Raw genomic sequence first — 27,789 nt, forward strand, 5'->3', positions numbered from 1 at the left:
GAGTTGACTGAGTGCTTTCAACCCAACGTAACAGTGGACGGGCAGCCACTGGAGGTTCTAAAGTATGTATTCTTTGAAACAGTTGCGGTCGCCAAGATGGTTTCCACTTTTTTGCTCTGACAGCTTGATTTTTTTCTTAGGGGACCTAATCCGCTTAATGGCTTGCCTTCGAGAGTTGCTGTGAGAAGCTGGAGAGTTTGAAGAATTAACGGAGGGGTAATCTAGTTCCAAGAGAAATTCAGGAAAGCAATCTGAAATTTGTTGGCTACTGCCAAAGATAACAGTCCTATCTAATTCTCCACTGCAGGAGAAACAATATCAATCAGTGAAAACATTCCATTGTTCACGTCATGTCCATAAATTAATGCGTGTTTTGGGTCCATTCAAGGAACAATTTTTTATTTAATCCTGAAGAAATGACCCGACTATGAATTCTCAATATATGACTACAGACAAATCAAAACTTACCTTTCAGTTGTGAATGTAAAACCAATGAATGGTAAATGTAATCCAGAAAAGCCAGTATGAGAACCAGGAGGTACCATTTCCTGCATTCACAAAACACCAAGAATCATGTTTGAAATTAATGAAGAGAAGTAATTTTTAATACCTGCCTTGTAGTACGCTTCCTCCATATCACCAGGGTGCCATGGAACTTAAAAATTCACCCCCCCCAAAACAATAATACACTCACTTTGTCATAATGTATATTTACACTCTGCAATTATGCTAGAATGTTGCTCAGCGGTCTCTTTGGAGAAAGCGAGTCAGTCTCCGAAGAAACGGTCTGGCACCCAAGACCATTACAGCGTCGGTTTTCTTTAACATGAGGCTTTACAGAAAAGCGACCCCCGCGTTATAAACGTACCGCGAGCACTCTCTTGGCATTTCAAAGAGAACAGTCTCGTCTACTTTGATTATAAGAGACTACTTGAAATCGGGGGGAAAGGTCTCTCAAAGCTAAAAGTGCAAGCAGGTGATGGCTAGATGAGGGTACACACATAGGTGTATGTTTCAATGATGACCTGCTTTGAAGATTAAGGATATATTTTCTATTTGGCCTCAAAACCTTTAGCCTTTCCTCCAAGGGCTCAAAGCACATACCATTATGTTACTTGTTGCTATTTCATTTCTGTCATGGGTGAGGTCACACACCTCCTGGGCATTCAATAACAACAGTTGGCCCAGATCTGGGGACATACATGAATGTGCTCTATTGGGCATATTGGCCTCCCCCTGGCATGCACAATGGAAAAACACCCCAGGAAACACATTTCATATCTGACATGCAGTTCCACATCTTTGAAACCTCAAAGTCTTGTCAAATGTGGGCTTGGTTTTAGAAGGCTCAGTAGCAATTACAGTTTTGCAGGACTTAGGGGACTGTGCAAGGAGAATCCATACTATTTCAGAGGAAGCTAAGGGCCAAAGTAAGGTGTGGTCAAGTCAAACTCTGATTTTCCAATATAATCCTTGGAAAATCCCAAGCATTTTGGGATTTTCTTCAATACGCAGATTTCTATAAGCAGTAGGAACAGAATAGTCCATAATCCAAAATTCCACAAACTTGTTCCCAATAAAGCAGTCTTTACACTTACAGGATTTCTCAAGACATCATCATCCACGTCGAAGTTTGATGTGTCGGAAGGACTGCTGACATCTGGAATGTAAGGTGCTTCTAAATTGCGTATGTTTTCCCAATTGAGTCCTTCAAAAAACGCATGAGCTTTGAAATCCTCGATTCCATTCTGTCCCAGACGGCGTTCTCTACTACAGATCAGTCTCTGAATGAGGTCTTTTGCTTCTTCTGATACATCTGTGACATGGGATGGAAACTGAAATCGCTCCTAAAAAGAGATCGAGTTCAAAATGCTGGATTCAGCAAGGAATTTACTCAACGTGCTCCTAAGCACCAAAGCCAAAGCTCTAATTTTAATACAATTAGTCCATTATTCTTGGTGTTGGCCATTATGCTCCCAAACCAGTTTTTACTTGCCTGAGACAAAGATTTCTCAAAGTAGGGGGAGCAGATTAATCGTGGTCCCCAGAAAACCCTTGGTGCTATTTGTTCTCCTGTCTTTCCTTCCCTTGCAGCTGTTGCCTCTTTGAGAGATGAAGGCGAATGGAGGCTGGCTCTCTCTCCTAGACAGGTGCAACTCTAGCCGATCCAACAGACCTGCCTTGGCAATTCCAACTGCCGGAAAGAGAAGCTGGAGGGCCAAGGGCTGGGCAGCAGACACAAAGTGGAAGAATGGGTCGGGGAGCTGCGGGGAAGGGACTGGCATAGAGAAGGGAGGGCCCGTAAGACCCAATCTGCCAAGGGCTAAAGGTTGGAGAAAAGCAGGACCAGAGAGTCAGGGGAGGACTGGAATCCAGACCAAAACTTTGGGGCTGAATCAGGAAAGGATCAGGGTAAGAGAAGAAAGTGAATCGGGGGAGTGGCATAGCATGAAGGGAGGCAAGCTGTGGGAGGAAAAAGGGGCAAGATGCCACTGACAACATTAACGGCATTAACTGGGTACCTTCTCTGGGTGAGAAGGAATACGTGGGAGTAATAAGGAAAACATCTGCCCTTGAGGAGTTCAGTTTTATAGAGAAATGAGTCCAAGGGGGCAGAAGTAAAATTAACCTGGGAGGGCTAGGAGATAGCAAAAGAAAGGGAGGGAGCGGCAGGTGAAGACCGAAGAAAGCCTTGGAGGAAAGGGCAGGAAGGAGTCTGGATGAACAATGGGGGAGAGGGAGAGAGAACTCACGGGTGGAGGATTAGGCTCAGGAGCAGGGGAGGGTGAATCCAAGAGGGGAGGAAGAGGGAGGGAAGCGATTCAGGCGAGTGAGGATGAAGAGCGGAATGGGAAAGAGTGATCTGTCTGTTTCTTATTGCCTTGCTCTTCCCCCCATTTGTGGTTTTCAATCCTTCTCCTCCCCCAGTTCCATCCCTATCCAGGAGATTAGACTGTTGGCTGGGAGAAGTGTGAGATATCGGGGGGAAATCTGGGCAAAGAAACAGTGCAGTGGTGCAAAGAATGACCTTCCCTACCCCTTTTTTCTCCCAAGAGGTAAAAAAAATCTCCAGGGCAGGTTAGCTGATGCATCACCCACCCGCCACAGGTGAAAGTGTACTTTGAAGGTACGTAGCCTGAAGGACTTTTAGTCCTTGTAAAGTAGCCTGGTACTGGACCCCTTTGAGAAACATGGTTTTAGATTTTTCCCAATAAAGCTACATTCTCTTTCAAAAGAGCTAGCAAACAGTTTTTTTCCAAGAAAACTAAAGAACACATTTTAAACATGTCTCTATTCAGAAGGCTTATTTTTTAATATATAAGGTTAAAACAGAGCACAAAACATTTTACCTTATCAAGGATGGCGGCATGCAACAAAAAATAATAATTCTGGTATTTATTAAGCGCTTACTGTGTGCCAGGCACTGTACTAAGTGCTGGGGTGGATACAAGCAAATCGGGGTGGACAGTCCCTGTCCCACATGTAGCTCACAGTCTCAATCCCCTTTTTACAGATGAGGAAACTGAGGTACAGAAGTGAAGTGACTTGCCCAAGGTCCCACAGCAGACAAGCGGCAGATCTGGAATTAGAACTCAGTACCTTCTGACTCCAGGCCTGTTCTCTACCCACTTCGCCATGTTGCCCCTGCCAAAGAGCCCAGGAAATTGCTTCCAATCCCATCTTTGAATACTGAACATTTAACAAATGAAGACATCTTAAGTTCACCACACTATCAAAAACATATAAAAATCAACCAGAACCTAGGCTACGCTAGCCCTTAAGCAAAATTTGGATCTCTTGGAGCGTAACTGTTTCAGGTCACTGGTACACTACTAATTTCTGTGGGGCACTAAATTGGATTCTGAGGGCCTGAAAAAGTTAAGGCATTTCCCAAATGACCAAACCTTGATCCAGGGAGACTTTGATCGAACTATGATCCAGGGAGACTTTGAACGAATTTGGGATTAGAAATATTCTGTTCGCTGATCGGATTAGGAAAATGGCCCTTTTTTAGGGATCATGTCTACCAACTCGACTGTATTGTATTCTCCTAAGAACCTGCTCAATAAATATCAATCACTGACTGATTGATTAATAGTTAGAGATTAGAGAAGCAGTGTAGCTCAGTGGAAAGAGCACAGGCTTGGAAGTCAGAGGTCATGGGTTCAAATCCTGGCTCAGCCGCTTGTCAGCTGTGTGACTTTGAGCAAGTCACTTACATTCTCTGTGCCTCAATTACCTCATCTGTAAAATGGGGATTAAGACTGTGAGCCCCATGTGGGACAACCTGATCACCTTGTATCCTCTCCAGTGCTTAGAACAGTGCTTCGTACATAGTAAGCACTTAACAAATGCCATCATCATCATCATCGATAAATCCTCCCCCTCCTCCAAATATAGTTCCCTGAAGTTAGGCAGTCACTAAAAATAAATACGACATTACTGGTTCTGCCACAAACACACTCTACAGAATAAGACGAAGGTGCAAATATCTTACTTCATGATTCATGATCTTTCCATAAGTTTCCACTAAAGATTCTGCATAAAATGGTGTTTCTCCATAAAGCATTTCATACATGCAGACCCCGAGAGACCACCAGTCACATTCAGGGCCATATTTCCCCATGCCATCCTCCATTGCTTGTAGAATCTCAGGGGAGATGTAGTCAGGGGTACCCACTGCCACAGAGGACTGAACCTATGGGAAACAAGTGTGTGGGTTAAAAAAAAAAAACCTAAAAAACATTTACAGATAATCCTTGGAAAGCCTCCAATTTTACTCAACATTCTTTACACAATTCTGCTACTTTCTGGCAAAGAGGGGCAGGAGGAAATGTTTGCTTATATAAAAGGGAAAAGAAACATTAAGCATGCCCTAAAATTAACTAATGATCATGTTAATAAAACGTAACTAGAATAAATCAACTTTGTTCAATTCCCCGGATACACATTTTTACTATTAAAAAACAAAAACTATCAAAAGCTCCAACCTCTTTCCAGGTTCTGATTTCAAAAAGCATTAAAAGCATAGAGTATATGAAAAATGTAAATCTTAGGTATTCAGGAATATATTACATAGCAGATATTAGTTGACCAAAGGATGATTTTTAATTTGATCAACCTTATCTCACAGCAAAGTAAAACATGTGGTCTCTAACATTTATCTGTCATTATATTAAAAGTTAATTTGAGTAATAGAAACTTTCCTCTAGACTCAGCCTTGACCAGTGATGCAATCAAAAGTACACACATCACAAGATTCAAAGAGAGTTGCGTACACAGGACTTTTTAAAGGGCTACTGGAGCCAGGGTGGGGAGGAAAGAATTGACAGTCATGAATCCTTTACTCAGTTTTAAAAGTTAAATGTGATAAACTGTTGGAAGTGAATATGGGGTTCTACAGATCCTTTAAAATTCAGGATGTACCAGAGAAAAGGGATGATACTGCTCTGAAAGTACATTAATTATAAAACAGAATTCATTTGCCTTATGGATGTCAACTACAACATACCAGTAGCAGAATTAAAAACTCAAGAACAGCTAATCTGGAAGAGGTAGGCTTCGGTTTTCTAAATTATTATTTTTAGACAAATGGAAGAGGATGAAAAAAGGCCCTTCTGAATTTGGAAGGTCTTGCTTTCCAAACTAACAGGGTTGAAATCTGCCTTTGAAAACATGCATTAAACTCGTAACAAGTAGCTGGACAAAAGTCTGCATTTCTATATAAAAAGGACCATGCTGGTGTGGTTTGTGGTACACGGTTTTCCCATAATGGGTGCTTTGAACTGCATGCACTTGGGACACAAGGAAGAATTCTTCAGATAATGTCAATGCAGATTCAATGCTGGAAGAAGCAGTTGTGCCAGTCAAGGCCCGAGTACTGTATCACAAGTTAATTTTACAAATTTAAAAATATAATCCAACCCCTGCATAAGAGAAGACATAAGTGTACTTGGAGGTCTTGCACAAGTGTGGAGGGTATCATTTTGTGTTTTAAGAGTCTGAGCATTAACCCCTACGGGATGACCAAATGCCCTGCCTTCTGGGTCTTGAAACTATAAAAGAATCACTTGCATTTATATATGGTAACCTGCTAAAGAGTCTGAATACCAAAATCGACACATTTAGCTGTCACATAAGTAGTAAATTGTCTTCAGTGACAGGAGCTGTCTTTGACATAAATGATTAAGAATAAAATATATAGTAAAGCTTTGTAATGTGCATTTTTAGTGTTTCTAGGGAACTGCAAAATTTTTGTCCTTTAAGGAAATCCTGTGGGGGAAAAAAACCCAACAAAACAAAGATTAATGCTGGATTCCTGCCAGAAAAGGTAGTCCTGGTAAGCAATGGTTTCATTGTGTTGGAATTTTGGAGGTACTTCTGATGGATCTTAATACCCCTATGTAGATTTTAGATCACTCCTACTTATGATTAAAAAAATAATTTCTTGCACTAAAATCATTTACTTTGCAAAATTCAAATTCCCCTAACATCCCAAGAAGAAAAAAAAAAACAGAAAATTTCCAACCAAATTACATACAGTGCCATCATCATTCATCTTCAAGCAAGATCCGAAGTCTGCAAGGCGAATATGACCATTCATGTCCAAAAGTACGTTGTCAGGTTTAATATCTCTGTGGATTCAAAAACATTAATCAATTCAGTTCACTACAAACAACTTAAAGTCAAAACATTTATTCAGTAACTGATCTGTTGAAGAGTTGCTAATATAATTTGGTGAAAATTTTAGAAACCTATGTAAAGAAAACAATTTTAAGACATTGCTTCATTTGGTTTGGCTTGTATTTTCCCTTAACAAGTGACGTAAATAGAAACTTTCGGTATGTGTTAATGCTGACAGCTCTAGATACTGAAAACTGGCAATCCTAAAACGATTCTACTGATTCACATAAAAATAGAACAATGATTGTTTAAATCCACAAGATTTTAAGCATTTTAAATGTTTAAAGCTATTTGGAAATAACTACTACACCCCCCAAAAATCACATAGGATACCTCTTTTCTAATTGGGACACTATCTGCAACACATTGAAAATACTCAGGGATATAAATGGAGAGTAAGTATAAAACAGCATTCAAATACTACTGATTGATTTAAAAAAATCCTTGATTAGCCAAGTGAAGCTGCTTCTAGTGGGAAAGTTTCTAGGCACCTTTTCCTCCCTAGAGTACACCATGTCAGGGATTAGTGACCAGCTGGGATTCAGAGTGGGCTTGCCAGGGTTCACAAAGCTGATCCCACATACTTGGGTTGGGGGTGGCCACTACTGTTGATTAAGTATCTACTTTGTCCCGGCACGGTAATAGGTGCTTGGTAATCTACCAAGAATATACAAACTGAAGTCCTGAATGGGAACGAGGCAAGGATCATCCCTGCATTCTTATCTTACTTCTGGAAAAGTGGGGTATAAGTGGATGTGCCCACAGGGGGATTCAAATTTTCCTTCTTTGCTCTGGCCTGAAAACTCTGGGGACCAGAGGTCAGAAAAGCCTCTGCCCTGAGGGCTCTCGGCGCTAGATGGGCACTAAAAATGGTATTCGGGGCACTTAAGGTAAATGTCTTGGATTGGAGCAGAAGAGAGGAAAGAATAATGGTATACGAGTTCCACTGCGTTACAAGTGAAGCACCGGGAATCGAGGCTGGAAATGGAGGGGCTAAAATCCCACCTCGAAGTTGTCAGGATCTGCAGTGGTAGGGAAGGCTGAAGGATGGGGTTACCAGCTACCACAAATATGATGTACCAGGTTGGCAGTCCCCTCTATTACTTCTCTCGTATCCATCCTGGATAGGGCACAGGAATTTAAATTCACCCTGTCCTCCACATCAGCTTACAGAGAATGCCAGAATTCAGCAAAACATATGGATAAAAATACAACATGGCAAAGACTTTCTGAATCTATATTTATCATTTTAAACTATGTAATCCTCCTGCCTGAAAAGCCAATGGAAAAACTATGCCCTTATTATTCATACTTTGAGAAAAACAAGAGTATTATTTCCTAACCACACTCCTGTTTGTTCTGTGTTTTGCAAGAAACATTTCTAAGTGTAGCCCAAGCACTTTTTTTCTTTAAAAAAAAAATGTACAAAGTGTACTTTTGCTTCCTGAGTAATTTCCTCCCAGGCTTTGAGAGGAAGGAAGGTTTTAGAGTGAGAACTGGTTTGCTGCAGAAGCATTTTGGATGTTTAAAGTTATTTGGAAAAAGCTACTACACCCCAAAAAACTGCATATACCTGCCCTTTTCTAATTGGGACACTATCATATCAATCAGTGGGATTTATTTAGTGCTTACTTTGTGCTAAGCACTCTATTAAGCACTTGGGAGAGTATGATATGACAAAATAACAGACACATTTGCTGCCCACAATGAGTTTACAGTCTAGAGGACGAGCTTAATGGAGTCTCTACCCTTCAGAAACATTTTTGCTGATGAATTAACGGATTCCCCTCCTCAAAAATAAGACCAATAAGGGTCAAGCAGAAGAAGGCCAAACATTTCTCATCCTCTGAAAGATGGCAACGCCTAGTCTGAGATCACTCACCTCCCCGGGGACACTGTTCCCTGGTCAGGTTTCTACCTTTCCCCTACACAGAGCCCTGTGGCCCTATCAACTCAGTTCCTATCCAAAGTCTAGGAGAGGGGATCTGAAGAAGAAACGTAAGAGAGGAGGGAGATTTGAACTAGTTGGAAAATGCACTTTAGAAATGCCCATCTGGTACGATTCTATTGGACTTTGCAAAGGTGAGAGGCGCGACGGTGTCAGGTTTCTTGTGAAGACCGAGTAGGACAACAGGATCATAAATTTCACTCTAATTAGACTTTTGTCTTAACCTCAGTGGTATTTATCAAGCACTTACTGTGCGCAAGGCATTGTACCGAGGGCTTGGGACAGTACAGTAAGTAGACATGATTCCAGCCCTGGAGAAGCACTATCTATTCACTGTTTAAAAGTCTGAAACTCGTTTTCGGGAGCTGGGGGTTACAATTTATGATTTGAGAGCCCAACCTGGAATCAAATGGGGCTCTGGGGCTAAGGAGGAGGGCAAGGTGTTAGATGATGCCACGCGGGGCCTTGGGCTAAAGGGTGTCAGGGGAGAGAGGGCCACCTCTCTCCCAAAGTCTTTGGGCAAATCACTTAACTTCTCTGTGCCTTGGTTACCTCATCTGTAAAATGGGGAATAAGACTGAGCCCCGTGTGGGACAACCTGATTACCTTGTATCTACCCCAGTGTTTAGAACAGTGCTTGGCATATAGTAAGCGCTTAATAAATACCATCATTATTATTATGCCCTCCTGAACACTCCTCAACATATGGCGCTACTACATAAGGCATTTCTACAGCACCCTTCCTAAATTGGTGGCAGACGGCACGAGGCCATTGGGCTCCACCGTCCAATCCACTGCTACCTGGGGCAGAGGAAGTCAATGCCTACCTGGATGGCTGTGGGACCCTACCTTGGGGGTTTCAGGGGGCCGCAATAAACCTGGCTGTCTCTGGGGTCAAGCCACATTGCTCGGACCACCCAACCTGCACCATTTGGACCGGGGAATCCTCACCTCGTTCCACCCAGGAGGGAATTCCTGGCCCTTCATGGAAGGGGTCCCTGCCTTCTCTGGAGATTTCCACTGGGTTGGCTGCTCTTCAGAGGTTGGAAAGGATGGAGGGAGGTGGGGTCGAGGAGAGGGGAGGAGAAAGAGGCTAAATTCTGCCAGTTCATTCATTCAATAGTATTTACTGAGCGCTTACTATGTGCAGAGCACTGTACTAGGCGCTTGGAATGTACAATTCGGCATCAGAAAGAGACAATCCCTGCCTAATGACAGGCTCACAGTCTAAACAGTTCATCACATTGCTCCTACCTTCCTCTTCCCTTCCTTTCCTTCTCCTCCACCCCTTTCTCTTCTCCTTTCTTTCCTGTCCCTACCTTCTGCTCTTCCTCGCTGGCAGCAACAGTTGCTGCTAAGAAGCAGCCATGAGGCTCAGTGTCATCACATTACATTTTGCGTACCATGATTTAAAGTTTCCACATATCACCTGGGACGGGCAACGTACCGGGGTGGACTGGGGGAACGAAGCATTTAAAATTTTTAGATTCACAATGAAGTAAGTTAAATGGCATGACTGGCTTTTGGGCATCAACTCCACAAACGATTCATCTGTTAGGCTTTTCTACATCAAAAGGTTGTCGACCCTGTTGAGGGCCAACACCATGAAGGACAGCTAGACTCGGGGTCTTGAAAAGAAATCTGAGTTACTCTGTGTGGTATTTGTTTCACAAGAGACTACCAACTACACCATGGACAGTGATCTTTTTGAAAAGATCGGAAAGATACCGAAGACCAAAAAGATATTATACTTCAAAATCCATGCTAAGACATTTTAGCTTCTGGGTGGGTGATCTACCTAGGTGTAATCTCCAGGACACTGTATATGAAAGACATATGCCATGGGGACCACCTCCATTGGGGACTGAATAAAACATTGTTCAAAATTAGATCCAAACCTGGCAGTTTCTGCAACTAACTTTTTTCACTTGAAATGTTTCCTGTGTTCCCTGATAAAATCACTCCAATTCAAAATGAATTGGCTGTTTCTGTTGTGTCTAAACTGCAACTGGAAGTTAAAAATGTCTTTGATGGCTGGATTTCAGCCAGTTGCAGAGTCACAGTAAAACCACCTGTTTCGGAAGCAAAAGCTAGACATTGCTAGACAAACACTCAAGTCCGCTAATGGCTCTGAAGGCAGGGAATTTCAGAAAGAAAGTGAGAAAATTAGCATAAATAAAATAAAGAATGACAATACACAAGATGAACAGGAATCATGGCCAATAAAACAAATGATAGAAGAAAAGAAGGAGAAATAGGACATCCATATTAAGAAGGGGGAAAATAACAGGAAAGCTAACTGAGCATAAGCCTTGACAGAAGTGATGACAGAAACGGGGCCTGAAGATCAAACCAAAGGAAAAAGAAGGAAAAGTGTAAAGGGTGTTTTCCATCAACTGTCCCCATATCTGGAATGTCCTTCCTACATTGATCTGAAAAGGCCCAGATTTGTCATTCTTCAGATCATAGCATTAAAAAAAAATTTTGAAGCTTATCTTATTTTAATATTAAGATCCATTAATGTGATGAACAGCATGCTCTAAGTATATCCTAATGGGTCCTTAGGCAGGATAAGAGTATAATTATTAAAAATTTGATAGTGAGGACGGTATAAATACAGAAAACCTTTGATCCTAAGGGCCCAAGAGTGTGAAACGGACTACCAAAAGGTGGAATCCCCTTCCTATGATTTATTTGGAACAGGTCAAACATTGTTCTGAATGAGATGGTTTACGCATGTGGGAAAGTTCTGATCTTGATGACCTTCCAAGGTCCCTTCCTGCCCGGTGGACTTCAGTGTTCTACAAGGAGCCTTTTAACCCATATTCTGCACATTCACTTATTCCAGAGACAGCAGTGAGGTCATTACCTGTGCACATAATGCAACTGATGAATGGAATGTATGGCCAGCACCATTTCGCCAATGTAGAATCTTGCCATATCTTCGGGAAGTTTGTCCTCGAACTTACTGAGGAGGGTCAGTAAATCACCACCCACATAGTAGTCCATTACTAAATACTACAAATAGCAGAGGGGAAGAAAAACATTGCAAGATTTAGTCACGCACAAGAACCACGCCTGGCAATTAAGAGATAAATACACGACGCTAAATAAGCTACTAGAAACAAAAATTCTGTTTATGAAAAAGGTACTTTGGATAGAATTGAAAGTAGATACCTTTGAGCTCCATCAATTTCCAGCTTAACGTTTCTTTTGCCACTATGGGTCAGATAACCAAACAACACTTGGCTACAGTCCCCACTATATAAATGTTATCGATAGCGAAAACTGCCTTCACCTGAAGACAAGTGACATACCGAGGAACGTAAGGACTTCAGGGAGTTATTGAAAAGCCAGCTGCAGTGATCACCACTGCATTCCTAGTAACGCTAAATTACAGAGAGAGCTCCCTAGAAAAATCAATGAGAAGATCTGAACTAGTCTGATTTGTAATCTGCTAAAAGGAACAAGCAAGAAATAAAATTCCAGATGGGTCAGATCTGGAAACAAATACATCCTGAACAGAAATCCAACACTGAATAAACCCCTGAACTATCAACAAGAATAAGAGTTCTCAACAGTGGTGTGACGGCTGGACAAGTGACCCCAGTAGCCGTGATTAGCGAAAAACTATCGTGGCACTGTTTTAGGAAGGAGTCGATACTCTGAGGTGCAACTTGTCTCTCCCATTTAGAGCTTACTTCACCTTCACATTTTTCCAGATCCTGGGCTAACGGTCCATAAGAATGGGGAACGGCCATTTAACAATGGCTGAGAAAGAGTGGGGCCTAATGGACAGAGGACATGCCTGGGAGTCAGAAGGACCTGGTTTCTAATCCCAGCTCTGTCACTTGTCTGCTGTGTGACCCTGGCTAAGTCACTTCACTTCTCTGGGCCTCAGTTACCTCATCTGGAAAATGGGGATTTAAACTGAGAGCCCCATGAGGGACAGGGACTGTGTCCAACTCAATTGGCTTGCATCCACCCCAGCGCTTGGTAAATTGCCTGGCACTTAGTAAGTGCTTAATAATAATAATGATAATAATAATAATTCCGGCCCTGCCACTTGTCTGCTGTGTGACCTTGGGCAAGTCTCTTAACTTCTTTGTGCCTCAGTTACCTCACCTGCAAAACGGGGATTAAAACTGTGAGCCCCATATAGTCTGCATCTACCCATATCAACCAGGGTTCATTAGAGTGCTTGGCATTTAGTAAATGCTGAACAAATCCCAATTTTTAAAAAAAGGAACTCAATGAAAGTTTCTGAATTTTGCTTCTGAGTTTCTGTGGACTGTAGCCATTGCTAGGAGAGAGCTTATTTTTACATTGGGAATTTTTGTTTAAAATGGCTTAGATTATCAGAGTGCATAGCCTGCAATGGAACAGCTAAACCTGCAAATGCAAGAAATCCACGGATTTAGACTCGCCGCTTCACCATCCTTCAGAAGTGCTGTGCCTGTTGTCTGTCTGGAGAGGCTGGGTCCTTCTTTCTGTCACGGAGTTACCTTGGTTGTTGGCTCAGTAGCCCCAAGGGCTGTGGCTCCAGCCACTTCCTTTACTAGCCCATCTCCTTCATAACTGTTCTGGGCTGACCCAAGTACCTATTTTGGGAGCCCTGGAACTGGTCCTGCGCCTGAACCCTGGTGCCGAAAGGCTTCCCTGCTGACTATAACCAGCGTGGTTCAGTGGAAAGAGCATGGGCTTGGGAGTCAGAGGTCATGGGTTCGAATCCTGGCTCTGCGATTTGGGGCAAGTCACTTAACTTCTCTGTGCCTCAATTACCTCATCTGTAAAACGGGGACTAAGACTGTGAGCCCCACGTGGGACAACCTGATAACGTTATCTACCCCACTGCTTAAAACAGTGCTTGGCACACAGTGAGCGCTTAACAAATACCATCGTTATTATTTAAACCAGGCTCCACAGTCCCAGGCACATTTGATAAATTAAAAGCACAGCACCAAAAACCACACATATGGTCCTCCTCCAAAAATCTACCAATTTTAAACCTCTGCACATTTCTTCACAGTCTTCTGCTGCATTTTAAATCAATCTCAAAAAAAAAAAGGTGGGGGGAAGGGAGAAGAAACCAATAGGTCTAGCCCAAAGCCAGCTAGACACTTCCCCCAATTCCATCCACCTACTCACCTGCAGAGCAGGGGGAGAGTGAACACCCCATCACACCACCCTTTTATTCTAGTATTACAATTCGACGTGCCCCACCTGGAGCCTCGGGTCAGGGATGAGCCTTCCTTTTCTTTCCAAGGAAACTAACACCATGTCCTCCCTTCCCAATACCAGGCAGTGATTGAAAAGCACAATCTGTTGCAGTGAGGGAAAATGCTGAAGACACTTGGAAATGACCACTCACGTGCCCAGACCCCTTCAGGTCCCATTTTTAGGGTCCCAACTAATACTATTCTTCCTACCCCTAATTACTGTTGATTCCTAAATTGAATGTCTAATTTCTTTTTTAATTGTACTTGCAAAATGCTTACCATGTGCCAGGCACTGTACTGAGCGCTGGAGTAGAAACAAACTAATCAGGTTAGACACAGTCCACGTCCCAGATATGGCTGACAGACAATCTCCATTTTACATATAAGGTGACTGAGGCATGTAGAAGTGAAGTGACTTGCTCAAGGTCACACAGCACACAGATAGCTGAACCGGGATTAGAACCCATGTCCTCTTACTCCTAGGCCCGTGCTCTTTCCACTAGGCTACACTGCTTCTCATTAAATCTGAAATAAATACTGGGGGGAAAGTTGCTGGGATTTTTTTTACTCAACAGTGTAATAAACAGCCCCATTCCATAATGAGTTCCTGTTGATGAGTGGCTCCTCATCTGTCCTTAAGAATATCTAAGAGACAGATTCAGTTTGATTCTGAATATATATGATAACCGCCTGGAAAATGATCATATATTTAGAAATACCACACTATGAAGCCTCCTAAAACAAAGGCAAGTGGAAACTCATTTTTGAAATAATGAACTCAATGTCCTAGAGACCGAACATTTCCTCTGTCATGCAACCCAGAATCAGGCAACACCCTCTGAGTTACTAGTGGAACCGGTTTGAATTTAATACCGAGCCCCAAGTTTGGGGGTGCACAGGTAGAATCCTGAGAGAGGATTTACTTGTCAGGTGGTATCAATGGCGAATCTAGAAAAAACGCGATACTCAGGAAGGTTTTCTGCTCCAAGCCAGATGGGTACTACTCTCCAGTCGTAAATGGACTATTGATGTACTCTGAGTACACTTCTCTAGTTTTTCTCTTTCCCTCCCCTCACTGTAAATAACTGCCTATTTACAAATAGGCAGCTCCAAACTGAAGATTTATCTATCCTCACGGGAACTACTTTCCTCGCAATACCTGATTTGTGGGTCTCAACCCCGACTGGAAGAAACTGCCTGTGGTTTATAAAGGTGCTTTAATCCCCAAACCCACTTAATCCTTGCCATTGGCCTAGACTTTGTAGTTTTTCAGATTTTTTTCATCGCTCTTGTTTCTCTCTCTTGTTACAAGGAAGTAGAAGAGCCCTCGGCCGTTCCCAAGTCACTCTGAGTAACATACCTAGCAATTTAAACAGGCAAGAGCACAGTGCAGCTAGTTGAGATCTCAAAGATACTCTGTTTCATAATACCAAGTGCACCCGCGCTCTCTATTAGCTGTTTCGCGATGCCCGCTGCCAAGCCATATCCGCATAGAGCGTAGAAAGCTCAATGCAATACTGCCCAAACAACATGCCTATTGGTGACTGGCCATACCTTTCCCCTCTTAAGCACTGGAGATGAACAGTGCTCCCCCAAATGGGCAGGGCTTAAAAAAAAAAAAGGGCTCTGCTGCAATTTCAAGAACAGTGTGTCCTAGGAATTCTCTACGATACAACCACTTCTGCAGTCTCCCTATCATCAGCTTTGTCTCTGGAGCGAAGGACAACTCTAACAGATGGTCGGTTAGTGTCTCTTTGTTCTAACTGCCGGGGCATTGGGAAGCTTTCCTCTAGAAATAGAGGAAAATCATTATTTATTAAAACTAAGTGCGATAGGTATTTGCTAATGATTTGCGTTTTCTGCAAATCTGATGCACACTAGAGACAAAAAGTCCTTCCATTTTAAGTAGGTAAACATGAATACAAAAACACCGTATTATAACACTATAATTGGTGAGGGTACATATACAGCACATGCACTCACATACACACTGAGTGTACAGATATAGCACATGTATGTGTACGTGCCCCCCCCACACACATTGTGGATGTGCAGATGGACCAGAAATTAATTAAAAATCATTTATCCATTAAAATTGGGTGCTCAAAACTGAATTTCATTCCCATAGCCACTAACAAGAGTTTTCACAAAGGAAAACTTTGAAAACAACAAAGTCACAGAGAATTAAGGTGCCAGTGAAAAAGACAACGAGAACCAAGTATAAGGGATAGAATTTAGGCATTAACAGCACTTTAGGAGAGAAAAATTACTTATTAAAGAATTTTAAAAAAACCCACTCGGAAGTGCAGACAACTCAACTCAAATATATAACAAAATAAAGACACATATTAGTATTTATCATAGAAACCCATTTATCAACCAACCTCATGTCCACTGCTCTGAACAAAGGAAGTTATACAAATACAAACCCTATTCTCTGGTAATGTCTTAATTTTCACTGATTAATGATTCTGCACTCTGGATATGGTTGGGTGTAAGTATGAAAAATATTACAAACACTTTACTGAAACTAACTTTAAAGTACAATAGAGAAATATGATTACTTTAGATATTATTGGCTTGTCTAAGATTGGAAGGAAAAAAGAATATTCATTTTCTGGTTTTAAAGCCCTAGAGAAAGAAATATTGGATAAAAACAAGGATAGGTAGTCTATATTACTATTAAGAAGAGATGTGAGGGGATACATCCCTAAATTTTAGGATCCATGTCAAAAAGAACCACCATCACGAGGCTCCTCCAAAAATATGCCATCCACTGAGTACTGGATGGGATGAACCATTAATCTGCTTCGAAAAAGGGATTTCTTGGATTCTTAGGTTGGGAGAAAGCATTTCTATCAAGCATGTTGAACCTCTCAAAGAACAAAATGCAACAGAAAAGCTAAAAGGTTACTCAACGTTATATCAATCTTCTTAAAAATAAGATCTTATGTCAGTATTAAGAATGATTTTAATATAACTTTAAGGTTAGATTTTATGATTCAAACTTACCAGATAGTTTTCGTCTTGAAAGGCGTAGTGTAATGTAGTGATCCACTGGCAATCACCATTCACCAATACATCTCTCTCTTCTCGGAAACAAGCTGTCTGTAAAGAAGGGGGAGAGGAAAGTTAGCTTTGCTGCAGCCCAGTAAGCAAACCTGAACAAGCAAATCTTTCCCAGTCCAAAATATACGACTGGATTCATTTGGCATGCGGGTGGATGGTGGCCTTTTGGGATTTTACAGTTTCGTAACTGCTTCATCCACTTCTGTGGATCAACGGACAAGAAGCACACAACCCAGATTTTCAAAATCCAAATCAATTACCCAAATGCCAGTTTTCCGTGTTGACTAGTTAGCTAAACCGAGACTAATTCCGAGAGAAAAAAACTAGACAAGCCAATAAAATTAAAGTGCCTAAAATAATGGAACCCAAAATGGATTTGGCTTCACACACTTGCTTTTTTTTTTTTTTACCATAACTCAGTGCTGAAAATGTGAATGTTTCCAAACATGTGGGTTAAGAGATTAAGATGTTTACAATTACAGTTTGATTTGCTCTTTGAAAAACACTATCCCACTGCACTAAACTGCCAGAAATAGATTCTTAAATTTTAAATCTACAAAACAATGGATAAATGGACACGCCTGGTCTTGTCTAACAAATCTATTTTCAAGTGAGAACCGAGGCCGGCTAGCAACTTTCCTACTACTCCACCCTTGTTTACTTAATGTTGATTCCCTCTCCACCTCCAATCTTTTACATAAACTACTATTATTGTTTGTAAAATATAACTTCACAGATTCATTAAATAAATGGAATATAAAATAACAAAACACAGGGCTGACTTTCTCTGGATAATCTGGATAACAGATACGCTACGATTTGTCTGAATGTGCCAAAGAGAATTCTCTACTGCTCCACATTAAATAAAACTACTATATACGCCAAAGAAAACATGAGCTCCAGCGAAGAAGTGGAAAGGGCTGAAGGAAATATACTGGAGACATACAGCAGCATAAAAACAATCTCTACAAAGACCTTTACGATTCTTGAAAATACATTATATCTGATTATACAATTTGAGTTTACATTTAGTCATGCTGTTCAGGTTTAAAAAATGCTAAAGCTCATTTGATTTACAGACTTGCCATTTCACAGCAATTACTATGTAGGCATAAACTTCTGAGGTGAACAAAAATCCCAGATGTTGTTTGATACTTTATGCCATTATTTTCAAGCACAGGAATATAACCAGTTCATTTTTAAGTGTTTTTCTGTTTCAGAATTTCAGCAATAATCATTTTTTAAGATGAGAGAAAACTGCTCCCACTTTCACTTCTAAATTTGTAGATTAATTCAAAATTGTGAAATTCTGTTCAACAACTGATTATATTTATCACATACAATTATTAGATTAGATTTATGAAATTTTAAAACAAGTATATGTCTTTATAGTTTTCAAATGAAAGGATCAACTACCCATTTTCCATACTCCTTTTTGCATATTGTTCACAATAACAGAAATCCGAGGTTTCCATGGATCTGCCTTTATAGTACACAAACATCTGACCAATATAATTCAGAGTAAAATCTAGGGCAGACTGTCTGGTAAATGAATACTCCTTAATGCCTGGAAGGGACTGTCCAAATTGACTGCATTAAAAGAAGCTCATTTATTTCTAAAAATGAAGCCAAAACAGTCAACCATTTGTATGTCTCTATAATTTTTCCTTAGGAACATGTTTAAAACTTAGGATACAGTACTCACCTCCGCTCTTTTAAGCATTTCCCATTTGTTTAGGATCTTCATTGCATAAATGCGTTCAGTGCTCTTCATTTTAACAACTGCAACCTAGAAAATGAATGTTGGTTCATTCCTTTAACTCTATTTTAATGAAACAGTTACAAGAACTACATGTATTCCAAATACATATCTGCATTGTAAAAACAGAACTCTATTAGTATTACATGGATTGTTTTTGACAGTTAAAATAGGGTGAAAGTTAACACTTTATTTTAGATTAATAATCTGCTCAGTAAGAAGCCACTGATGGATGTTTAATCATTCAGAATCCGGAGATAATGAATGGAAGTTCTACATTAGGCTTCTGATGGAATGCTATGCCCAGAAAAATAGACCTATGGATTTCACCAGTAAACATTAGGAATGGTATCTACGAAATACAAGGCAGGTAGTCAGTGAATGAAAAATCTCTCAAGCTGGGAAAATGAGTATCAAAACCCAGTCAGGAGCTGATCCAAATATTGGTGAAAACTGAAGCCAGAAATTTTGTATACCAGACAATTTTTCTATGTTGCAAAATATAACAAATGGCTACTCGCGAAACATTTTCTGTTCATTGTTTTAGAAGTATATCAAGCAGCCGTTTTGCCAAACTCAAATTTCTAATTTCAATTAGAAGATGAGTAAGCATATTTGGATTAAATCCCAAAGACCAAGAAAAGATGAATTTGCATTTATTAGACTCCTATACTATTGAACCAGAAAATCCTAGCAACTCTGTAACTTGTCTCATAAGAGGGTAAACGGGTATAGAAATGGGGAACCTTTTCTTTGGATGCTCCTTGGCTGGAACAATATTTGCACATAAATTTTGAGCCTCTTCACTAAAGTTACAAAACTCAGAGTATACTTATTATTGGGGAAAACTTCCAAATTGATAAGCCAGGAGGCTTTAAAACCACTCCTCACTGTGAAAAGAATGCCTACATTTCAAAATGCTGACTATTCCCAATCTTCAGGGTGGTATTTAGTGGCATCCCCCACTGCACCACTGGAGCAGGCTCTTAAACACACCTTTTAGGGAGTGTTAAGCCTCTCTGGACAAAAAAGTGAGAACACAAACAATATCAGGAAAGTTGACACTTCTGAGGTCACAATGGGTTTTAACAGGCCATTAAGAAAAACTGCCAAGGTGTCTGAGCTAAAGACAAAAAAAAAAACAAAAATATTTTTTACGTTGGTCTATATTTCCTTTTATACAGGGGGTAAAGAGGGATTAAAAGACACAAATGTCAGACCTCAACCAAGCAGTCGCCTGGCCAGTCCAGAGGCAAACAGAAGGGCAAACGCCAGACCACCACTCTGCCCACCTACAAAGCTGAACAAAAACACACCTCCTCCAAAATGTCTTCCTCAAATAAAGCCTCATTTCCCCTACACCCTCTTCCTTCTGCATCACCTATGCTGTTACAAGCATTTGATATTCACCCCACCCTCAGCCCCACAGCACTTGTGTTCCTATTTGTAATTTCTTTTAATGTCGGTCTTCCCCCTCTAAACTGTAAACTCCTTGTGAGCAGGGAATGTGTCTGTCAACTCTGTTGTATTGTACTGGAAGCTCCCAAGGGGTGAGTTCAGTTATGCACACAGTAAGCGCTCAAGAAATACCACTAGTCGATCACAGAATTATAAATTTTGTTTACAAGGGGAAAAACCTATGGGACCATGAGCCCCATACGGTACGGGCACCATGGCTGATCTGATTATCTTCTATCTACCCCAGCCATTAACCCAGGGCTTAACACATAATGCATGCTTAATACAACAGTACTAATGATGAATTTCTTCAACTATTTGTTTGGAGCAAAAACAAGGCAGAATATCTCTGAATTAAGACAAGCCTGAGTTCCTGATTTTTATATTGGAGTTTCTGACCTTGGACTCATCTTAGTCTGCTTCTAAACAGGCTATGTTTGAGGCTTAAATCTGGCATAGTATGGTATGGGGCTCTAGTTTAGCCCAAAATCCACCCATATATTCCCAAGCTTGGGTTGGGGGGAGGGGGTGGGAGTTATTGTCTGACTCCATTGTGGTACAGATCAATCCCGGACTAAACCATGGGTTCCCAGGGCCCCCTCAAGAGTATTCCAAAATGGCTGGGGGATCCCTGGAACCGAGCTAGGATTCTGGAGGACTAGGACTTATTTAGGGAAGACTAGACACCTTGAGATGGCACTGAACCTGACTCTAAGAAGCATTTCCCTCTTGGCACAAGGTCTGTGTTGAACACAAGGTGCACGTTAACACCCTGAGAGACAAAACTGCAAACAATACTGAAATTTTCTTAAATGGTATGACTTGGAAACTCACTGCTTGGGCACTACTGACATAGTTTGTAGAGCTGGAAGGAAAAAAAAATCAAATATACTTTAAAGAGCACTCAACCCTCTTTTCTAGGAAAACCTTATCATGGAGAAATGTGTAACTGCAGGAATGAACAAAAAAAGCATTTTTAATCAATATTTTTGAGTACCTACGATGTGCAGAATACACTGTATTAGGCACCTGGGAGAGTACAACAGAGCTAGAAGGCACGATCCTTGTCTTTGAGAAGTTTATAATCTAGCAGTGGAGACAGACACTTAAATAATTTACAGATAGGGAGAAGGAAAGTGGATATCCAGATGAGGACTTAAATATTAAGGTATGTACAAAAATGCCCCAGAATCCTTCTTCTAATAACTTGATAAATGCTTGTTTTGTAGCCGATAGATACCATCTGAAAAGAGATCAACTTCCAGTACCAGGATTCAAACTGGGGAGTACCTTCCCATTTGGCAATGCTTTGACACACTATACCGGGATTAAACGCAGTTGTGAAAATGAAATCTCTACAAGCTTAATGACAACATCTATGATGGAATGATTTCACCTGCAAGGGGCTTCTACTTACAGAATTGTAAACTCAGAAGTAACCAGTTTTTGTTGTCAAAGACCCGCCTTGCTGTCTGACTAAATTTGGATGTTTTTCAATTGGATTCTCCCCATATTCTTGATATTCAGAACAGCCTCAGAACAGTTCCTGGACCGTGCTTTTTCTCCCCTCTCTTTCACCAACTCCTTAACTAACTTCCATTGCTTCCATCCAGGCCCCGCAGAGTTTCAACACGTTAAATGGTTTTTGGGCCCTGAGAACCCCACCCATTTTAAAACCACAAAGGATTACCAGAGATTTCAGGGCACTGGACTGGGGAAACACTGAGGTGTGATTGAAGTTGTTCCACAGGTTTGCCTTTGCAAAACTATACATAAGAACATATTTACCTTCGATGTATCGCAATGCTAATACTTGAATTATAATTGACTCAATTACCCATGCTAGTGGTAAAAAGCCGTGATTCGCCATAATTGAGAAAGCTGATAGTCCATGAATACACATAAGCTCATCTTTCTCTGAAAGAAGCAGTATGAGAGCAGTATTCAATGGCCATGGCTCAGTTTTGGAGGAGGCCTTATTAACAGAATATTAACAGAATCAAGCACAGAAGAACTTATTGATAATAATTATAATCGCAACAATAATCATAATAATCGTGGTCCTTGTTGCGCATTTACTATGTGCCAACTATGATACTAAATGTTGGGATAAGTAGAGAATCAGATTGGACCCACTCTCTGCCCCAAGTAGGAGGGAGAACAGGTCCTGAATCCCCATTTTAGAGATGTGGAACCTGAAGCACTGAAAAGTGAAGTGACTTACCCAAGGTCATACTGCAGGCAAGAGAAACAGCTGGAATTAAAATACAGGTCTGTCCAGGCCCATACTCATTCCATAGAACACAGCGTTTCGCTGTGATAAGAAGTCCTGCTCTGGTAGGGCCTGGTCAGTGAGTCCCATGGAACCACGGCATGTTAGCATAGTTCAGCATCTATAATTTCCCTTCAGGATTCTACTCAGTTTTCTGTTTATTGCATTCTATAGTACATATCTTTCATATAAGTAAGCCTACAGAGAGTCTTTTGCTCAAGGTATACAATAATTTATGACAGGGAATGACAATTTCATTATGCTACATTTGTGGAAGGAGAATGTTTTGATTTAAAAAATTATTTGGATGGTTATTTTTATGTACTTTGTGTATTTGAAAAATAAATTACCATCCAACTAATTTCATACACACATACATCCCTTTTAAGATGACTGGTTGTGATATTTTATCCGTGTGTGTCAGGGTAGATGTAAAGATCAAAGTAGGTCAATCTTTTCACCACAGTGAGCACCAAAAGACGATCCTTTGCTGTGATGGCTATTTCTGAAGCTGTGGGAAACAGTATTTCAGTCTAGACTGAGCATTCCTATTTCAGGAATTCCTGACTCTTACTCCCCTAAATTTGCTGGCAAGAGCACAGCTCCTCCCTTTCCCAACCCGACTCCACGAAAGTGAAAGTTCGATCTCTGCAGAAGTGCAGAATGGATAGGAGCCACCTGTACCCACTGGAAAAGCTGGGAAAATTGTGGCCAGTTGGAACAGGGCCCATCTGGAGCATTGAGGAGCCACGATGACCTCTAACCAATAATCAAATACTATTTTCACTGCTGCTGTGTTCGTTCTGTCTTCTCAGTGTTTCGTATAGTGTATTCTTAGTTTATAGTGGAGGGGTTGGCTGCAGATGTTAAATATGGGCTTTTGTTGATTGATTGAATCCCTATTAACTGCTGGAAAGGCAAAAGCCATTCTCCACCTCCCTTCTAAATTCTCTCTTTCTAATAGACCCATGCCCACTTCAAGAAGAGAATCACCTCTGGGTGATTCCTCAACCCACCGTCTGTATTTCTTACTGACATGTAGGGAAGGAGAGAGAAGGTGGCTGCAGATTAACAGTGGAGATTCCAGGAGTGAATGATTGCTTTCAAGTCACCACACAGTGTTATTTTGTACAAGCCCAGGGTAAGGACACCCATAACTGTATCCTTATGCCTTGCGTAGCGATAAATCTTCCAAATTGTACATTCCAAGCGGTTAGTACAGTGCTCTTTATATAGTAAGCGCTCAATAAATACTACTGAATGAATCTTCCTCGACCCCGGTTTAATCTATGGATTTAGGACCCATAGTTTTCTGAGTAGGGAGGAGAATAAAGCACTGTACCTTCACTGCGCTCAATTTCCTCTCTCCCATATGCGCCATCAAAAAACCCACACCATACATACCCACTTACTATAAAGTAGAATCATCACCCCCCAGGTTGAAAACGTGATACTTTCGTTAATAAACCAAATCAAAAGAAAGCTATGGGAAGCCCTTCAGCTATTGCATTTGTTTATACTAGATTGGTCTGAAGTTGAATTAATGATTCCTTACCTCGCCAAATGCACCTCTTCCGATTACTTTTATGATTTCAAAGTCATCTCGATGAAGTTGCATTTCCTTTACCAGTTGCGTAAATGGTTTTGCTATAAACAAAACAAGAATGTAAAATTAAGTTAAAATCAAAATGAATTTACTCTAAATTCCTCTTATTATTAAATAATTAATTTTAATAATAACATAATTATTACACTGTTTTTACACTTGTAAAACACTCACTTAACTATAAGAATTATTATGGCATTTGTTTAGCACTTACGGTGTGTCACGCTCTGTTCTGAGTGCTGGGGTAAATACAAATTCATCAGGTCAGACAAAGTCCCTATCCCACATGGGGCACAGCATAGAATCCCCATTTTACATGAGGAAGAAACTGAGGCACAGAGAAATAAAGTGACTTGCCCAAACAGCATAGCAGGCAACTGGCAGAGCTGGGATTAGAACCTAGGTTCTCTGACTTCCAAGTTCGTGCTCCTTCCACCAGGCCACGCTGCTTCTCACAATTATTTACTTGACACGCTATTTTTAAACTATTTAGACTTTATAGACAATAATAACAATAGCTGTGGGATGTGTTAAGCACTTTCTATGTGTCAAGCACTGTCCTAAGAGCTGGGGCAGATATGAAATAATCAGATCCCACATGGGGCTCACAGTCTAAGTCAGAGGGAGAACGGGTATTGAATCCCCCTTCTACAGATGAGGGAACTGAGGTTCAGAGAAGTGAAGCGACTCGCCCAAGGTCACAAAGCAGACAAGTGGCAGAGCTGGGATTAGAACCCAGGTCCTCTGACTCCCAGGCCCACACTCTTTCCACTAAGTCATGTTGCTTCTCAACCAATAATCAATCTACGTAGCAATTCTGTTAAGTGGACATTGGGGTCCCACCTATGCAGGAGGGACCTCTGGGGGGAAGGACAGACGGATCAATCATATTTATCGAGTGCTTATGCTATTCAGAGTATTGTACTAAGCACTTAGGAGAGTAAAATATACTGCCACAATGAGCTTACAGTCTAGAGGAAATGAGGAAAATCAAGTCATATACCCTAAGATAGTAGCTACTTCAGTGGCTGTCTAAATTTAGAGTTGATGCTTCCTTGACCTACCATCTACCAATTCATTACACCTCACAATTAAACTATTTCAGAATAAACTACCATCTCCATTACCTGCCTAAGCACTTTAGAGAAAAGACTGTATAATAATTTTGAAAGTAGGTAAAAGGTGATTTGAAATACTCCCTCACAAACACAAGCCCCCCCCAAGAGATATCTACATCTGCTTTCTTGGGGGGTTCTGGCCTCCAAACAATTATATTTCCTACATTCCTTTTTTGAAGGTTTATTACAAATGCAAATATCTTTGCTTCAACCACACACTAACTGAAAAGCTTATGGTGAACCAGTCTAGTAGGAAGTTACCCAGTATTTGTGTAAAGTGAAAATGACAGACTATTATAAGCATCATTTATATGTAATAAAAAATGGTTAGAAAATAGAAAACATGAGGTTTAAATGATAAAAAAAAAAGAATGGAGGAGAAAATCACCAGCCTTCTGGAGAATTTAAGGGCAACGAACCTCCATGTTTTTTCAACTTGTGGTCTGAAGAACTGGTAGAAAACTCTCACAGCCCTCTGGGTGGGAAGGAGTAGGATGAGCCCAATTAAAAGAGGCTCCTTTTATCCATTGACATACTCCCTACTGTCACCCAGGGCCAGAGGAGGACAACTGGTTAGAAAAAACTATCAAGTTTATCCACTTTCCCTCCGGCATAACCAACCTAGACAGATGAGAATCTAGCCTAACCTCCGTTCAAGACCACAGTGGTTCCAAAATTCTTATTGTGCCTTCCTGCAAAAACACTCGAGGACTAGGTGGGGAGGAGGTTCGTGAGGCGCAAGTTCCTTTACTTCTAAACCACCAAACTCTTATTGACTCTGGGCGGCTTGTTGATTCACAATCGGTTATAGCCACTCAGTGAATATAAAGAAACTATAAGCCACAAGTGACATATAGACTGAAACTGCTCATGGCAACCCATCAGTGGTATTTATTGAGAGCTTCCTGGGGGCAGAGCTTGGAAGAATACAAGAGTTGGTCGACACATTCCCCACCCACAACGAGTTTACAATCCACCGGGATTTACCAGTGTCCCATCTGCCGACCAGTTCACCAAAGTATAACCCACAACCTCTCCAGGTAATGCCAAGGCCCAACCTCATCTTCCTGCTTCCAAGCATACTAGACAACCGGCTACACTTCTCAATATCTAGAGAAAGGGTTTCCCCAACCTCACTTGATAATACACATCACAGTCTCACAACCATTAGAGTGAAGAAGTTCCTCCTAACATTAATCCCAAGTCCTTCCAAATGATTTTAAGTTCACTCGATAAATACCACTGACTGATTCCCTGATTCCTTAGTCTTTCTAAGGGCCCCTTTCCCAATTTTGTACCAATTTGGGTTGCTCTCCTGCAGACATTTTGTCACCTGCAGGCCACTGACTGACCAAAGCCGGTGAGATATAATCAGATCCCACATGGGGCTCACGGTCTAAGTAAGAGGGAGAACAGGGATTGAATCCCCATTCTACAGATGAGGGAACTGAGGTGCAGAGAAGTGAAGTGCCTAGCCCAAGCTTTCATTATTAGAGAAAGTTGTCCCGGCAGAAAATACCCATAGGTTCAAAAGATGCTTGAAGAAATTCGTCGGTGACAGGTCCATAATGTGTGGCTAGAGCCAGGGATGTACAGGGGAAAAGCTAGAGATGTTAGAAGGAACAACCATAAATATTAGGCTGGATGTTCAGGAGGGCAAACATGACACTTTCTCCAAGTATCCTGTCGCTGTCAGAATTAAGACCACCTCTGACGAGAAGCTGCATGGCTTAGTGGAAAGAGCAAAGACCTGGGTTCTAATCCCCGCTATTCCATTTGCCTGCTGGGTGTCCTTGACTTTCCTCAGCCTCAGTTTCCTCCTCTGTAAACTGTGGATTCAGTCACTGTCAGGACAGAATTGGCACCCAATCTGACCGACGTGAATCTACTCCAGTGCTTAGCACACTGCTTGATATATAGTAAGCACTTAAACACTATTATTATTATTATTATTGTTATATATAAAACACAAAACTGGAAGGACTGTTGGTCTAGCACAAAAATGACACTCTTTAGGATTTTAGAAAATGAAGGTGAAAGGTCTACAAAAGTTAAAGAAAATGAACTTTAGGGAAGCAAGGCTCCAACAACCTTGGGGCACTATAAAAGACTGAGGGAAAGAAGAGAAGGCGAAAGAGGACAACCTTCAGAAACAGTTCCACAAAAACAAAAACCCAGTACTGAAAGGAAAAGAAATGGGCAAGATTCCAAATTGGTTAAAACAAGAATCAGAGACTACAGGATCACTAAAAATGTATTTTAAAATTAAGCACAATTTTTTAGAGACACCATCAAAAAGGTTAAATCAAAAAAGAAGTTATAGTCTAGATACCTTACAGATTAACAGATGTTCTTCAATTACATACAGGGTAAAGAGCGGGGGAAGAAAGTAAGGCAAATGGCATCAACATATAATATATGACCATCAAAATACATAAGCTTTTCCCTTTTTTCCATGATTGTCTTCATGAAAATAATCAGACAATTGGATCAAGAACCTTCTGTGATGGGACGGTGAACGGTCTGGCAGAAAGAGAAGCACCATGGTCTTGTCGGAAAGAATACAGGCCTGAAAGTCAGAAGGACCCAAGTTCTAATCCCGGATCTACCACTTGTCTGCTGTGTGATCTCAGGCAAGTCAGTTAAGTTCTCTGGG

At 41.0% G+C, this 27,789-nt stretch overlaps 1 protein-coding gene across 4 annotated transcripts in view; it reads right to left on the minus strand.

Annotated features, from left to right (window-relative positions):
- The window catches only part of CDC42BPB (CDC42 binding protein kinase beta), a 99,682-nt gene that overhangs the window by 43,855 nt on the left and 28,038 nt on the right, over nt 1–27,789 (minus strand). For all 4 annotated transcript variants that reach the window (XR_003761537.2, XM_029070807.2, XM_029070789.2 and 1 more), the window contains exons 2-9: nt 23,965–24,056; nt 18,626–18,709; nt 16,864–16,959; nt 11,502–11,650; nt 6,542–6,635; nt 4,499–4,699; nt 1,599–1,847; nt 469–548 (exon numbers count right to left, since the gene is read on the minus strand). Coding sequence is in view for 3 of the 4 variants with exons in the window: in XM_029070807.2 (XP_028926640.1) it covers nt 469–548; nt 1,599–1,847; nt 4,499–4,699; nt 6,542–6,635; nt 11,502–11,650; nt 16,864–16,959; nt 18,626–18,709; nt 23,965–24,056 (1,045 nt within the window). In the remaining variant the exon portion in view is untranslated. The remainder of the gene's footprint in view (nt 1–468; nt 549–1,598; nt 1,848–4,498; nt 4,700–6,541; nt 6,636–11,501; nt 11,651–16,863; nt 16,960–18,625; nt 18,710–23,964; nt 24,057–27,789) is intronic.

The sequence above is a fragment of the Ornithorhynchus anatinus genome, chromosome 1, assembly GCF_004115215.2.
Source record: "Ornithorhynchus anatinus isolate Pmale09 chromosome 1, mOrnAna1.pri.v4, whole genome shotgun sequence".
In the NCBI taxonomy this organism is placed as follows: domain Eukaryota; kingdom Metazoa; phylum Chordata; class Mammalia; order Monotremata; family Ornithorhynchidae; genus Ornithorhynchus; species Ornithorhynchus anatinus.